This window comes from Muntiacus reevesi, chromosome 19 (assembly GCF_963930625.1).
Source record: "Muntiacus reevesi chromosome 19, mMunRee1.1, whole genome shotgun sequence".
NCBI classification, from domain to species: Eukaryota; Metazoa; Chordata; class Mammalia; order Artiodactyla; family Cervidae; genus Muntiacus; species Muntiacus reevesi.
The window spans coordinates 28193686-28209996 of record NC_089267.1 but is presented as its reverse complement, the minus strand read 5'-3'; the positions used below and the strand labels follow the sequence as shown (position 1 = coordinate 28209996).

General features: G+C 37.9%; 1 protein-coding gene and 1 pseudogene across 5 annotated transcripts in view; one reads left to right on the top strand and one right to left on the bottom strand.

Moving 5' to 3' along the window:
• The window catches only part of TBC1D32 (TBC1 domain family member 32), a 179414-nt gene extending 164117 nt beyond the window's left edge, over positions 1-15297 (bottom strand). For 4 of the 5 annotated variants that reach the window (XM_065911547.1, XM_065911548.1, XM_065911549.1 and 1 more), the window contains exons 1-3: positions 14981-15297; positions 6166-6327; positions 1835-2012 (exon numbers count right to left, since the gene is read on the bottom strand). In XM_065911547.1, the coding sequence (XP_065767619.1) occupies positions 1835-2012; positions 6166-6327; positions 14981-15135 (495 nt within the window). In that variant the 5' untranslated portion in view covers positions 15136-15297. Of the gene's footprint in view, positions 1-1834; positions 2013-4885; positions 5004-6165; positions 6328-14980 lie in introns of those variants that run through there. The other variant, XM_065911550.1, reaches the window with a different exon arrangement.
• Positions 7122-7586, top strand: LOC136150820 (adenosine 5'-monophosphoramidase HINT1 pseudogene; annotated as a pseudogene).
• Positions 15298-16311: the final 1014 nt, after the last annotated feature.

Sequence of the window (16311 nt, the reverse complement as noted above, 5' to 3'; positions counted from 1 at the left end):
AGCCGAACATTCAGAAAACTAAGATGATGACAGCCGGTTCCATCACTTCATGGCAAATAGATGGGGAAACAGTGGAAACAGTGGCTGACTATTTTTGGGGGCTCCAAAATCACTACAGATGGTGATTGCAGCCATGAAATTAAGACGATTACTCCTTGGAAGTAAAGTTATGACCAACCTAGACAGCATATTAAAAAGCAGAGACATTGCTTTGTCAACAAAGGTCTATCTAGTTGAGGCTATGGTTTTTCCAGTAGTCATGTATGGATGGGAGAGTTGGACTATAAAGAAAGCTGAATGCAGAAGAACTGATGCTTTTGAACTGTGGTGTTGGAGAAGATTCTTAAGAGTCCCTTGGACTGTAAGGAGAGCCAATCTGTCCATCCTAAAGATCAGTCCTGGGTGTTCATTGGAAGGACTGATGTTGAAGCTGAAACTCCAATACTTTGGCCACCTGATGCGAAGAACTGACTCATGTGAAAAGAGCCTGATGCTGGGAATTAGTGAGGGCAGGAGGAGAAGGGGACGACAGAGGATGAGATGGTTGGCTGGGATCACTGACTCAATGGACATGAGTTTGGGTGAACTCCGGGAGTTGGTGATGGACAAGGAGGCCTGGTGTTCTGTGGTTCATGGGGTTGCAGTTGGACATGACTGAGCGACTGAGTTGAACTGAACTGAATAACTAAGAAAGTATAATCTTATGAGTCCTCAGAGTTCTAAAGTTAGGTGTTTCTGTGCCTTTCCTTTCCAGAATCTCCTTGAAAAATAGCAGTTCTGTAAACCTATTGAATAAGCCATCTGATTGCATTAAACTGAACTAAAATCTCTATAGCCTACTCTTCTTCCAAAGAGTATATCAACAAGGGATGATTAATAGCCACAACATAAAGAAAATTCACAACCTTTGTCACTTCCTCCATCACATCAGATAATTAACTGGACTTATAAAATTTAAAACTCAGCACAATATTTCCTGCTAAATAATGCAGTGACAACTTTTACATTCTGCCTTGACTAATTCCAAAGCCATTTTTCCTTCAAAAGTGTAGTCTTAACTGCGATTAACATACATATATATATTTCACGTCTCACCCAAACTTCCCATATCCCTTTTTGGTATGCTTGATCTATGTTACAGTTATGTCTCTATGTTAAAACTAACTAGGTGAAAATGTTTCACTAAAAATATCAGATGGGATTCATACGAAGGTCAGACAGACTCCACTTGGCCTGAAAATTTCTGTATGGAAATTTATGGTACATTCACTGGCCGTACTCCAACTAGTTTCCTTTGTTTTCTATTAGGACTAATCTAGACACTGGACTCTTAGCTCTGTTGTAGCCAAATGACAAGGATTCCAAAAAATGGGAAAGATAAAATATAAAGCCTCAAATCTTTGGACATAAATAAAAAGCTTACATTTTAAAACTAACAATTCATAGCAACTTTCATCTCCAGAAGATAAGGGAAATGTCTTATCTCCATATCTCATCTATAGTGTAGTTAAAATTTGATTAATAAGGATTAATTGGGAATAAGATCTTTGTTTAGCTAAAGATTAAGCAGATTGTTTCATTATTTTTTTATCCAAAATCTACCAGTTTATTTCCTCATCTCATTAACAACTGTTCAGATATAATTTACTGAACATATAATTCTAGAAGATATTATTTCATGAATTAAATGTTTAATATCACATTATGTTATTGCTTATTCTTCTGAATCTTAAAACTAGAAAGTAAGAAAAAAATCTGGCTAATAAAGAATGCATTGAAGCTAATGATTATTAAACACTATTTCAAGACATAAAGGCAGAATTAAACAACACACCTGATTGAAGGACGAGTCACTATCAGAGCAATTGTCTGTGCAATAACTACTGCTTTTCTCCTTTTGGATTTTCTTCTGCCTCTCTTGACTTCGTATTTCATCTTCTTCAAACTTGTTAATCATAGATTCCACCACTATCATCATGATGTTCTTCAGAGATTGAATCATCTCTTTGTATCTTTAAATTCAAAGCAATCTTTGTAAGAGAAAGACTATTACCACAAATTAAAACATTCAACTAAATTAAACTGATTATTTTTTTCCATAAAGTCCCTTTAAGAATACAATCCTAAAGACAAAAGTCAGTTTTTCTGAAAGAACAAATGACATAACAGAATTCACACAACAGGAAAATAATTAATAGGAAATCTAAAATATGTTATTTCCCAAATTTTTGCATCTGGTTACATGAACCAAGGCAGTAAAATTAACAGAACCCAAGGCAAGATGTTCCAAAGGCAGACTCCAGTAATTAGCAACAAAGTCAACTGCTAATATCCAACTACCAAAACCCAGCCTATACTACGTGACACTTTCACTCCTTTTGAAAATTTCTCTTTCTCTATTCTCCCTTCCTCTATTTTTTCCTTCCCTTCTTACCTGACTATAATTTGTATCTATAGGCATCCATCAACACAACTGAGAACCAAATAAGAATTAAAATATCAGTGGATTCTTTCAAATAGAGAAACAACTAACAGAGATGTTAGGAAAAGGATTCCTGAAAATAGTAAAATTTTGAACTGGATAATTTCTAAGGTCCATTTTAGCTCTCTGGGTCTTTCTATCTCTCTCTATATATTTTTTAAACTTGTAATAAATTTCTCCATTTATTAAGGGCAAACTCTCAAGCACCCATACTAACATTTAATTAAGATCCTCCAAAATCCTACAGGTAGAATTTTAGAGCTAGATGGAAATATAAAAATAATCTAGCCTACCCTTTATTTTACAAATGAGAAATATGAGATGTGTACTACTGAAATTTCTATACTTAAAAAGGCAAAAAATAAAAGAAAAAAGGCAAAAATATTTAAATAAAGATAGTGAATAAAATGGGCTTCCCTGGTGGCTCAGATGTTAAAGTAAATAAAATACTAAATTTGAAATCAGAAAACTTGGAGTCCTCACTACTTTACCTACAAGCTCTATCATTATAAATAAGTCTCTTTTTTCTCAACTATACATGAGAAAAAGAAAATAATCTAGGACTTCCGTAGCGGTGCAGGGGATAGGAATCCTCCTCCCGATGCAGGAGACACGCGTTCAATCACTGGTCCTGGAGAATTCCATATGCTGCGGACCAACAAAGACCATGCACCACAACTTGGAGCCTGCAAGCTGCAACTACTGAACCCATGTACTACTGAAGCCTGCATGCTCTAAGGTCATGAGCCACTAACTAATGAGTGCCTATGCCACAACTACTGAAGCCCATGAGCCTAGAGCCTGTACTCCACGACAACAGAAGCGACCTCAATGGGAAGCACACTGCAACAAAGAGTAGCCCCCACTCACCGCAACTAAAGAAAGCCCAGGCGCAGCAACAAAGACTCAATGCAACCAAAAAATGAAAATAAAAAAATACAATCTAGGAGCACTCTTCTATTTACTAGATGGGATGCTGTCCAATTCATGAATCATTGAATAAACCCACTTAGAGCTTTAAATTAAAAAAAAAAAAAAAATACAATCAAGCTAATCTAGTTCACATGGCCATAGCAAGAAATAAATAAGAGCATATATCTGAAAGTTTTTTGTAAATATAGAGCATGATAAAACATATGTCCATTGCTTATCATTATAATAATGAAAATACATTAGAAAATAAGCACAGAAACTTCCATTTCTTAATATTTTGGTTAGTGGGTCATATTAACTACATAAATCTAAGAAAGGATAGGTAAGGTACTCTCCCATAGAAGTAATAAAATCATGCTGGGGGATCTGGATAAAAATAGTAGCATGAGATTTTAAAGTTTAAGAAAATTTAAAATATATTTTAAATTATATATTATATACATTATACAACATCAAATACATGATTTCTATATGTAACTTATACATTATATATTTAATCATGCTATTTAATAATGTATATTTTACACATTATATAACTATAAATAGAATATACATATAGCTATACATGTGTATATTTTTAAAGTCTCAGAAATTATGAGAAAATACAAAAACACTGTAAGAAAATAAGAATAGGAACAATACTGAGGGAAAACACATACAGAAAAGTACTATAGAAGTGAGAAGCAGCCCAGGGAAAATTCAAGCTTAAAAGTTTATAAAGAGCAAGAAGAATAACCCAACACTGTTAATCAATTATAATCCAATATAAAATAAATTTTTTAAAAAAAGGCAAGAAGAAATTGAATTCTAAGACACTCTTTAGACTAACTAGTGAGGGACATATAAGAACTGAGTGAGGAGGCCCCAGCTTCCTCCTTAACACATTCCAAGCACCAAGAAACAGGGAAGTGTAACAATATCCTGGTAGCAATCAATAGCTATCCACCACAGCTGCGCTCCCTTTCCACAGGAACTGGGCAATATAGCTGGGCGGGGGAGTAAACTACACTCCCCAGACTCCGTTCCAGTTAGGTATAGCCATGTGAACAATACAAACTGTCTCCTTAAAACTTACAATAGAGTGGAACTCCCCTGGTGGCACAGTTGATAAGGTCTGCTTGCTAATGCAGGGAACACGGGTTCGATCCCTGGTTCAGGAAGATGCCACATGCCACAGAGCAGCTAAGCCCATGTGCCACAACCAGCAAACCTGTGCTGCAGAGTCCACGAGCAGCGACCACTGGGCCCACGCGCTGCAACTACTGAAGTCTATTTGCAACAAGAGAAGCCACTGCAAGGAGAAGCCCAAGCACCACAACAAAGAGTAGTAGCCCCTGGCTTCCTGCAACTCGAGAAAGCTTGAGTGCAGCAAAGATCCAGTGTAGTCAAAAATAAATTAAACTGTTTTTTAAAAAGCCTACAACATATTGATTTAATAAAGGAATATAAAAGTAAATCCCAATAACTTACAGGGTAAGGGTAATCAAAATCCATAAAGTTTCATTTTAGACATATTTTCTCCAGAAAATATAAATTTCTTGAAAACACACAAACATGAATTCTTCTGCAAGGCATATCAGCAAACTAGCTAAAGGAAGACAGAATAAAAAACAAACAAACAAAAAAAACAAAAAAACTATAGAGTAAGACCCTCAATATCAACAGCTAAACAAATTGGAACTCAGTAGCATCTGTAGGTTTGAAAAAGACTAGGATAGAATATGGACACCACTGAGAAGATTCCTTCATAGTCCAAGAAATTAAAAAAGAAAATGCTCTAAGAGGTAGTGGAAAAACCAAATCAATTAGCAATGAAAATAAACACTGTGAGTACTTCCACTTATATATACGAGATTATATTAACGTGAAAGATCTTACAAATGAATTGTTTCATGTGCAAATACCTCTATTTAAAAAACAGATATCAAAATGTTTAATTAAGAAAGCAATTTGAATTATTACAGTAAAAATGTTTTTAATAACTGTACTATTACATTAGCCCTAAGTAGTTTCTGAAGAAACACACGCACACACACAAAAAAGAAAGTAACACTCTGTACAACTTAAAATCTTTCATCCATGGTTCACAAAGAACATTCATTAAGACATTTAAAATCTTTGTGAGGTAATTATTATTATGTTAATTTTACACATGAGTGAACTGAAATGTAGGAAAATTAAATGTCTTAACCAGAGATAAAAAGTAATTACTAAATACTTTTTTAGTAATATTTAGATATCCTAAATATCCCATGTAAAACTTTGCTTTTAGCATTAAAAAGTCTTCGTTTTCTGACTAAGAGTTTTAGTCCTCCTTTTAGAATATTTAATGATATTTCCAGAAATAGACTATTAGGAATTATAGTAAAGAGGGTTTCCCGTACCTCTGGTTTCACTTTTCACAGTTTCAGTTATTAAATGGGAAACGCCAGAAATAAAGAGTAAGTTTTAAACTGTGTGCAGTTGTGAATAGGTGATACAATCTCTCAGCCCTGCTCAGCACGTGAGCCATCCCTCTATCCAGTCCTGCCTGGGAGTCACTTAGCAGCCATTTAGCCTATCAGATCGCTGGGCAAGCCATCCTTATTTTACTTAAAGCGGAGTGGAACAGTGGCATGATCTGACTCATTGGTTTAAAGAATCGTTCTGGCAGCTAGGAGAGAAACTGCAGGAGACATGGGTTGAGGGTGCTTTCAAGGAACCCTGTTGAGAGAAAAACTACTTTAAAATACTATTGTGGGCATACTCACTCTTTAGATTCCTGAGTTCTTTTAGTAACATGCTGTACAACTGTGTCATAGCCAAATTCCTCACCCTGGTTCTGATCAGACGTCCATTTTTCCATTTCTTCTTCAATCATAGACCCCAAAGTGTTGCATATATACTGTCTAAGGTACTTTACAAATTCATAGCTGAAACAAATATTTGAAAAATAAATGCAGTAAATATCATGAATTCATCTATCAACCATACCCAGAAAAAATGTTAGCACAGAAAAGATCTGTAACATAATTAGATTTCTTACCTTACTCTAGGATTAAATTAGCTATTCATCCCAAATCACTCAGCTAACCTAAAATTGTGCTGTTGTTTTTTTTTCCTGAGAAAATTGGCAAAATTCACATTTAAAAATGACAATGGTGGATAGCACACTTCAGGACCAACACAAACTTTAACCGGTTAGGACCGTTCCATACTTTGCTATGGTTTGCATGTGATGCTTAAGCACAGGGAAAGCAGTTAGAGGCTTTTATAATTGTTCAAGTTGATGAAGAAAACCACATTAGAATAACAATAATTATAAAAGAATTAAATAGGAAAAGGTTAAGCTCCAATCATCAGAGGTTTTTTGTACATTTGGTAACTGTGTACATCTTGAACTGACCTAAATTTCACCTAATCAGCTTTTGTCTGATTATCTTCACAAAAAGGAGTATCTTAGAAAATCCAACACACTGGACATTTTCCTTCATACTCTTAGGTTGATGCAAACATTAAAATCCATTTGCTAACTCACAACAATATAGCAAATATGAGAGGGCAAGAGTTCCAAAAGTCGGCAATTATTTTATGAAACACATTTACTAAAAGTAAAGAGCAGCCCCGTCCGGAGGGCAAGAGTTCCAAAAGTCGGTAATTATTTTATGAAACACATTTACTAAAAGTAAAGAGCAGCCCCGGCCGGCTGCTCAGGAGGGAGGCAGAGATGGCAGATGAGATCGCCAAGGCTCAGGTGGCCTGACCTGGCGGCGACACGATCTTCAGGAAGATCAATCGCAAGGAAATCCCAGCCAAAATCATTTATGAGGATGACCAGTGTCTTGCTTTCCATGACATTTCCCCTCAAGCACCAACACATTTTCTGGTGATACCCAAGAAACATATATCCCAGATTTTGCAGCAGAAGATGATGATGAAAGTCTTCTTGGGCATTTGATGATTGTTGGCAAGAAATGTGCTGCTGATCTGGGCCTGAAGAAGGGCTATCGAATGGTGGTGAATGAAGGTTCAGGTGGGGGCCAGTCTGCCTATCATGTTCATCTCCATGTTCTTGGAGGTCGGCAGATGAACTGGCCTCCTGATTAAGCATGCTATAGGGATAATTTTGCCTTCTCTATGCAGTGATCAGGTTTGCAAGGTCTAATATGCTTAACAATTTTTTTTTTTTGCCTATGTAAAAAACAATTTTAAAAACTCATACATAATAAAAGACATTGTAGCATAGTTTTTTAAAAAAAGTAAAGAGCAATGAATGTAATTACTATCATGATTTAAAATGGTTTAAAAAGCTTTTTTGGTCTCTTAAATGACAAAGATAACTTAGGACAGGTCATTTTTGTAAATGCCACTATGTTTAAGACTTGTAGTTTGTATATATCCCTGTACAAACAGCCTTGCATATAATACGTAGCACAGAAGCTCAAGGAGAGCCTGAATAATTTTCTTCAACATGAGTCCATCATAGTACCCAGGATACAGTCTTCAGTTTAATATTTATGAAGTGATTGTATGTCTGCTAAGGAACAGCCATCTTACCTAGGTAGCCAAGGGATCTCATTTTCAATTTTAACTACTTTTGACTGAGATTTCCTGACCTGCCCATTTCCCCTCAGCTCTGAACACATTGCTGCTTCCTGGAATCTCCACGTCTGCCTCAGAAATGTAAGTGGCAGCCCTGCCATAGACAGTTCAGGCCCCAAAAGACAAGTAGAGATATTTATTATGAAACATGTTGTATTACAGCAAAAGTACAAGCTCAGAGTCAAAACAGCTGATAAACTCTAGCTGGAGTGACCTGGAACAAATCTGTTTTCTCATCTGAAATTTGGAAACAATCATGTCTACTTCATTCCTAGACAAGAAACCTAAAAAAAGATATTCTTCACTCCCATAGCTTCAATTTCAGATTCAACACAAACAGGTGATTGATTTCTTCAGCTCTTCCTTCAGCCAAAATGTCTCCCCAGAATAAAGGCACACCTGTTACTATAAGGCACACCCCATTTTATTGCACCTTACTGCACTGCACAGATATTTGAGTTTTTAACAGACTGAAGATCTGTGGCAACCCTGTGTCAGAGTAAGTCTATCAGCAGCAAGAGCATTTACTCACTTTGTGTCTCTGTCACATTTTGGTAATACTCACAGTATTTCAGACTTTTTCATTATTATTACATTTGTTATGGCAACCTGTCAACATAGACCTTTGATTTTACTAATACAACTTGCTAAAGGCTCAGATGACAGTACTTCTAGCAATAATACATTTTTAAATTAAGGTATGTACTTTTTTTTTTACACAACTTTACTGCACAGTTAATAGGCTACAGCATGATGTAAACATAACCTTTATATGAAAAAAGGAAACACCCAAAAAAATCCTATGACTTGTTTTACTGTAATACTTGCTTCATTTCAGTGCTCTGGAACCAAACATACAAAATGTCTGAGGTAAGCCAGTATATTAACTGCCTACTGGACAAGGCTACTTTGTTTTATCACCATATCAATCAGCACAGCCTATACCAAATCTTTCATCCTATCCACCGGCTGCAAGCCATGTTCTCCTCTGACATATCTTTGCTAATGGTACCGTACTTCAATCAGATAGCTGTGTATAGCCTCAAACAATCTTCTCCATTACATCTAAGATCTAACTAGTTAGCAAATGTTATAATTCTGTAAATTCTTCCTCTATAACTTTCCTTTCCCACTACAGATTAATGTGCATATTTTTGTAACTGTAGCTAAACAAATACAATGGCCCTCGTAAGTCATCCTATAAATCAGTGGTTCTTAAAGTATAACATGAATAAGAATCACCTGAAGGGCTTATTAAACCACAAATTGTTGGGCTCCACTCTCAGAGCCTCAATTCAGGTACATGGTGGGCACAGGGAATTCACATTCTAACGAGTTCCCAGGTGATTCTGCTGCAAACGCCAAAGCTGCTGGTCCTAGGACTGTCAGTAGAGAATCACTGATCTAGACAGATTCTGTACTCAGGTGGCTTTTAAACTAGCCTAAATTTCTTGGAGCTTCGATCAGCAAATTCCTACAATGTTGTGTTAGTTTCTGGCGTACCTGCTGCATGATAAGTCACTTAAATTGTGTCCGACTCTTTGTGACCCCATGGACTGTATGTAGCCTTCCAGGCTCCTCTGTTCATGGGATTCTCCAGGCAAGAATACTGGAGTGGGTTGCCATGCCCTTCTCCAGGGGATCTTCCTGACCCAGGGATCAAACTCCTGTATCTCCTTCATTGGCAAGCTGATTCTTTAACACTGGGCTACCTGGACTTTGCCTGAATCATGATGGACAGTTACTAAATGCATAATTAATTATTGAAGCACACATACAATTCTTAGCGGTTTCTCTGTGCAGGGATAACACTCTACATAATAGATGTTTTCCTGAAATAACCACTTAAACACACTAGAGTTCACTAATTTAGAAAGTCACTGGTAGATTCTTCTGTAAAACCAAAAATAAAGCCAATTCAATAAATATTGTGTTCCTTCTGTATCACACTAAAAATATGCCAGACTAGAGGGCCACAAAGATGAACACCTATATTAGAGACTGCTACAATCATGAGGGTTGCCAAGTATTTTATAAAGAGCTAACTAGTGAGCAATTCTCATTGAAACGCAAGTAAGTAAACTCTAACCCAGGCTCCCCAGGTGGCACTAGGGGTAAAGAATCCACTTGCCAATGCAGGAGACATAAGAGATGTGGGTTCGATCCCTGGGTTGGGAAGATCCCCTAGAGGAGGGCATGGAAACCCACTCAAGTATTCTTGCATGGAGAATCCCATGGACATTGGAGCCTGGTGGGCTATAGCCCAGAGGGTCACAAAGAGTTGGACACAGCCAAACCAACTTAGTAAGAATGCATGATCTAACTCTGAGGCTGTATATTAGAATCACCTACAGAACTTTTAAAGAGATGGGAATACCACACCACCTGACCTGCCTGAGAAATCTGTATGCAGGTCAGGAAGCAACAGTTAGAACTGGACATGGAACAACAGACTGGTTGCAAATAGGAACAGGAGTACGTCAAGGCTGTATATTATCACCCTGCTGATTTAACTTACATGCATAGTACATCATGAGAAATGCTGGGTTGGATGAAGCACAAGCTGGAATCAAAAATGCCGGGAGAAATGTCAATAATCTCAGATATGCATATGACACCACCCTTAGGACAGAAAGAGAAGAAGAAATAAAGAGCCTCTTGATGAAAGTGAAAGAGGAGAGTGAAAAAGTTGGCTTAAAGCTCAACATTCAGAAAACTAAGATCATGGCATCTGGTCCCATCACTTCACGGCAAATAGATGGGGAAGCAATGGAAACAGTGACAGACTTTATTTTCTTGGGCTCCAAAATCACTGCAGATGGTGGCTGCAGCCAGGAAATTAAAAGACCCACTTCTTGGAAGAAAAGTTATGACTAACCTAGACAGCATATTAAAAAACAGAGACATTACTTTGCCAACAAAGGCCCATCTAGTCAAAGATATGGTTTTTTCAGTAGTCATGTATTGATGGGAGAGTTGGACTATAAAGAAAGCTGAGTGCTAAAGAATTGATGCTTTTGAACTGTGGTGTTTGAGAAGACTATTGAGAGTCCCTTGGACTGCAAGGGGATCCAACCAGTCCATCCTAAAGGAAATCAGTCCTGAATATTCATTGGAAGGATTGATGTTGAAGCTGAAACTCCAATACTTTGACCACCTGATGCAAAGAACTGACTCATATGAAAAGACCCTGATGCTGGGAAAGACTGAAGCGGGGAGAAGGGGATGACAGAGGATGAGGTGGTTGGATGGCATCACTGACTCAATGGACATGAGTTTTAGTAAATTCTGGGGTAAATTCTGGGAGTTGGTGATGGACAGGGAGGCCTGGCATGCTGCAGTTCATGAGGTCACAAAGAGTCGGACATGACTGAGCAACTGAACTGAATTGAGGGAGCTTTTACGAAAAATACCTAGGCCAGGCCTCCACCATTCCCCCTCTACCAAACTCCCTGGAAATTTTGATACATTTATGGTTAAGGTTCATCATCAGTATTTTTTTTAATGAACTCCAATCAATCCTACTATAGTCAAGATTGAAAACCAGGGATTTTTTTTTTAATAGGAGGTCAATCTGAGTGTAAAAATTTATACAATACATACATGCATAATGAAAGCAATGTCTTCTTCCCTACCGTTCTCCTCTCCTGCAAGGCTCAAATCCTAGCTGCCAGTTTCAAAGAAAAGAAAGGAAGCCTGGATCTTTTAGAGAAAATGTACAGTTTTGGGATATAAGTTTTTTAAAGGCTATGGAAAGCACAGATTAGGGCAGCTGCATGTGGAGCAAATCCTCAGTAAGGCTGTTCTGCCTATACAATGACTTCTCAAATGACTGCATTTTCCCCTTGTCACTTTATTACACTACCTGAAATTCCATCATTCATGGACTCAATTCTCTTAACAATCATCATCTTACAAAAATGCTAATAGCCTAGAGATACGGGTTTCCCCTGTTAATCTATTTAATAAGATTATTTTTCTTGCTAATACATCAGGACAACATCACGCAGATTTAAGGAACTAATGTTCTGATAGTGGAGATGGGATGACATAATTCTGATATACAATATGAAACACTTTGGGTGGCAACATATACCTAAGTGACTCAAGGACATTTAAAGTTCAAGGAGAGTTTGTCAGTGAGTAGAAAGACAAATCAAGACATGAGTACCTGGACTGACAGGATCTCATCAAATTCTAAGATTATACGATGCTATGAAAACACTAAACACAAGCATCTCCTCCTCTTTGCTTCTTCATAAGGACTTCCTTCCTCCTAAGACACAGATCTTAGGCTAATGCAGCTAACACGTGAATTCTGTTATCTGTACCTTTAAGAAGACTACAAATGACTCAAACTACTTTTAGAATTATAAATTGTACTTTTAAGACTACAAACTTGTTATAATTTGATTGTGTCTGGGTTTTTCCAGGTCGGCCACAGTAAATCAAAAAGTAAACCTTAATGATGCAAGTTAATCAGCAGACATTAAATCTATCTAATAAACTGCTGAAGATGAGTTGACATTATTACAATAGTAATTGCACTGCTGAGAAGAACCATAATGATTCAATTTTAACTTGAAAAGCATTTAAAAACTGACACAGCTAAAGCAATACTTATAGGCAAATGTGTAGCGTTAAATGCTTACATTAAAAAAAAAAAAGAAAAGCTGCAAAGGAGCTAAATATTCATGTCAATGTATGGCAAAAACCAATACAATACTGTAAAGTAATTAGCCTCCAACTAATAAAAATAAATGGGAAAAGAAAAAACAACTAAAAAATCCAATTGACCATAAAAAAAAAAAAAAAGGAGCTAAATAAACATTCATCACAAATTTTAAAGTTTCCCAGGAAGGGAAAAAAGAGCAGAAATTTGACTAACTATAAAATAAATACATAATAGAAAGGAAAATCAAAGCTAACAGCTAGTTCTTTGAAAAGACTAATACAGCTGAACAAAAGAGGAAAGACAAATTGTAAAAAAAAGAAAAAAAAATGGGACATTTATGCTTCAAAAAAGTAATAGGACATTAGGGGCTTCCCTGGTGTCTCAGTGGTAAAGAATTCACCTGCAATGCAAGAGACATGGGTTCCATCCCTGGTTGGGAAGATCCCCTGGAGAAGGAAATGGTAACCCACTCCAGTATTCTTGCCTAGGAAATCCCACAGACACAGGAGCCTGGTGGGTTACAGTACACGGGGTCCCAGAAGAGTCAGACATGACTTAGCAACTAAACGTCAACAACATTAGAATATTAACAAAAACCCTTATACAGATAAGTCTGAAAATCTAGATTAAATAGACAAATTCCCAGAATATGATCCTAACAAAAACTCAATAATATAAAAACATTTTAAAGAAGTATTTGCGTGTGAACTAAGAAACAGAAATTAAACCCCATACGTAATGCTTGATGTGGTTCTCTTTGAGGCAAATCAGTATTTCTGCTGCTGCTAACTCACTTTAGTCGTGTCCGACTCTGTGCGACCTCATAGACGGCAGCCCACGAGGCTTCCCCATCCCTGGGATTCTCCAGGCAAGAGTACTGGAGTGGGTTGCCACTGCCTTCTCCAAATCAGTATTACATGAGTATAAAAGACATTAACGACCAAATCTGAATTTGATAAAGTTGCAATTTTCCTATATTCTTCTGTTTAAGTAATGAATCAATAGCTAACCAATAAAAGCTGGGTTTTGGTATCTCCAAAACAAAGAATTTTATCACGCAATATCAACTATCAGTAGTGGATTTAATGAAGAAATAAAAAATCATGGAAATACAAAAGAAACCATATGTATAACCAGAAATATTAATTAACAAAAAACTCCTCCCACACTTCTTAAAACTTCCTTGAGAATCAGAAGAAAACTGTAATGTTCTCCTCCAAAAAGTTGCAAATAAACACAAACTTTTCCACAGAATATTAAAAGGGCTCAAGGATCCCCTGATGCCCACATAAAAGCAGGTAGGAATTCCAGATAAGAATTTCAGAGCACTCAAAAGTCAGTAAACCTAACATAACAAGAAAAATGTTAAATGTCATCCTCTTGAGAGCAAATTGAATTTAAACTATCACTACTAATAATAAATTGAGGCACCTGGAGGTAAATTTTCATTGGAGAGGCTTAAATTATACATATGAATCAAATCAAAAGAAAAAAATCCACATCTCTAAAGAAACACACATGTCAAGATTTATCTCAAATGATATCTCTCTCATCAAACTTCCTACCTACTGTTCCCAACCCAGAGCACGCTGATACCTTCTCTAAATCCCTCATATCCCTGACATGTATCACAGACTTCTGAGGATGCACCTTCTCCCTTGGTAGGAACTTTCCATATCCCGTGAGCTTCCCTGGTTGGCTGAGTGGTAAAGAATCCGCCTGTCAAGCAGGAGACGCAGGTTCAATCCCTGGGTTGGGAAGATCCCGTGAAGGAAAGCGCAACCAACTCCAGTAGTCTTGCCTGGGGAACCATGGACAGGAAAGCCTTGTGGGCTACACTGTATGGTGTCGCAAAGAGTAAAAAAAACAACAAAGCTATTCCACAAGAAATTAATCTATCGCGTATTCCTGCAGTGCTCAGAAGCCAAAATTGGTGCAGCCACTGAAATATCAGATCAGCAATGAAACACGGATCTTGTGAACTCAAAGCTTTAGAGGTAGAGTGACAGAAATCACTTGTAATAGAACTATTCTTAAGCGAACAAGAATAATTTACAATAATGCTGCCCAGGAGAAAAAAAATATAATTAGGATATGTCGGTCACGTCATTAAAAACACAAGGGAAGCAGAAAGTTTGGAAAATAAGAATAAAAAATAAAATTCGGTATCTGAGTAAATAAACGAAAACGTAAACCTCCAACTTGGACGCTGTTTTGACAACAATCTTATAACATTCTTTATCCAACTGCATTTTGACCTTTTCTGGATCAGCTGATTTGTTTGCTTAAGACATCAAAAGGAATTTTACTTGTGGAAATTTTCATCCGTTTCCTCCAGATGTAACAGGATCTCCTCGGCGCACTCCAGGGAGGGAGCACCCGTGATTTTCTCCTTCACGCTCTGGAACAACTGCCTCAACATCGCCTGCAGCATCGCTTCGTCCTCACCGGAGACGCGAGCCATTCTGTCAACATCAACGTCCACGCCCGTTACCGAGGGTCCCAGGGAACGCCGCGCCCGCGCACGCGCGTCCCCACCCAGCAGCCAGCGTACAGCGCCGTTCCCAGGGAGACCGCGGCCGGCGCTCAGGGGCGGGCCCTCGGCTGCCGGCGCGTCGTTCAGGAAAGCAAATTACCTTGCGTTGGGGAAGCAAGAGTCCTTGAGGTCCCGCCTTTGGCACTCGTCGCTTCCTCACCAACAAAATTCGAGCTGCCCCGACTAACGGCAAAAAAGAGATCCCAAAGTCTCTGCGGGTGGACCTGAGGGCGGGACGTCAGCGCTACGCGTGACGTCAGCGCGTTGACGTGACGAATCCCTACATGGGACTGAGTGCGTCTGGATCACCTGAGCCGGCAGCTACAGGAAGTTTTAGGTGCGCTTGTTGAAAGAGTTGTAGGTGGGAGGGAAAAGTGCGAAGAGAAAGGGGTCAATAAAAGAAATTGAAGTGAAACTGAAAGCAGCTTGAAAAGTTTTAATTGAGTGAATGGTATTGAAGTGTTGCAATGGTTTCTCCTTCAAACAGCTAACATCCGTTGACTCCTCCTTACCAGTCACCTTGCTAAGAACTATGGAGAAGAGGACACGTCACAGTCTAACAGATAAGGAGTCAGCGATTGCTACACAGTGTAATTGTTATGCTAGAGAAATGCACCAGGTAGGTGCTGAAAAAAACCCAAATCACCTATTAACCCAAAGGAGGAGTCAAGGAAAGAACTAAAGAGAACATAAACTGGACGGGCAGAGGGTAGGAGCCTGAGAGTGCAGCATATTCCAGTACTTGAATTTGTAGAATTAGAAGGAAGAGGTGAGAAGTCTATAGAAGTAAAAGGGCCACATAGGAAAGGGTCATATTTGGCACTTTCAAGGGATTAGAGGTTTATCTTGAAAGTAGTAGAAAACAAAGGGATTCCAGAACTGCACCGTGAGATAACATATATAAAGATCACTCCGCAGGAAGTGCAATGGATAATTTGTAAAGGTGAAAATGTATAGTATTGAAAATACTGTGAACAATCCTGTGTAAGTAGGAAGTGTAATGCTAAGTTGAAGTATTCTGCAGTCCTTGAATTTTTCTAAAGGGAATTTAAGATATTAAACGTAGTTCGGTAGGAAAGGTGAAATTTCACATGTAACCATCAA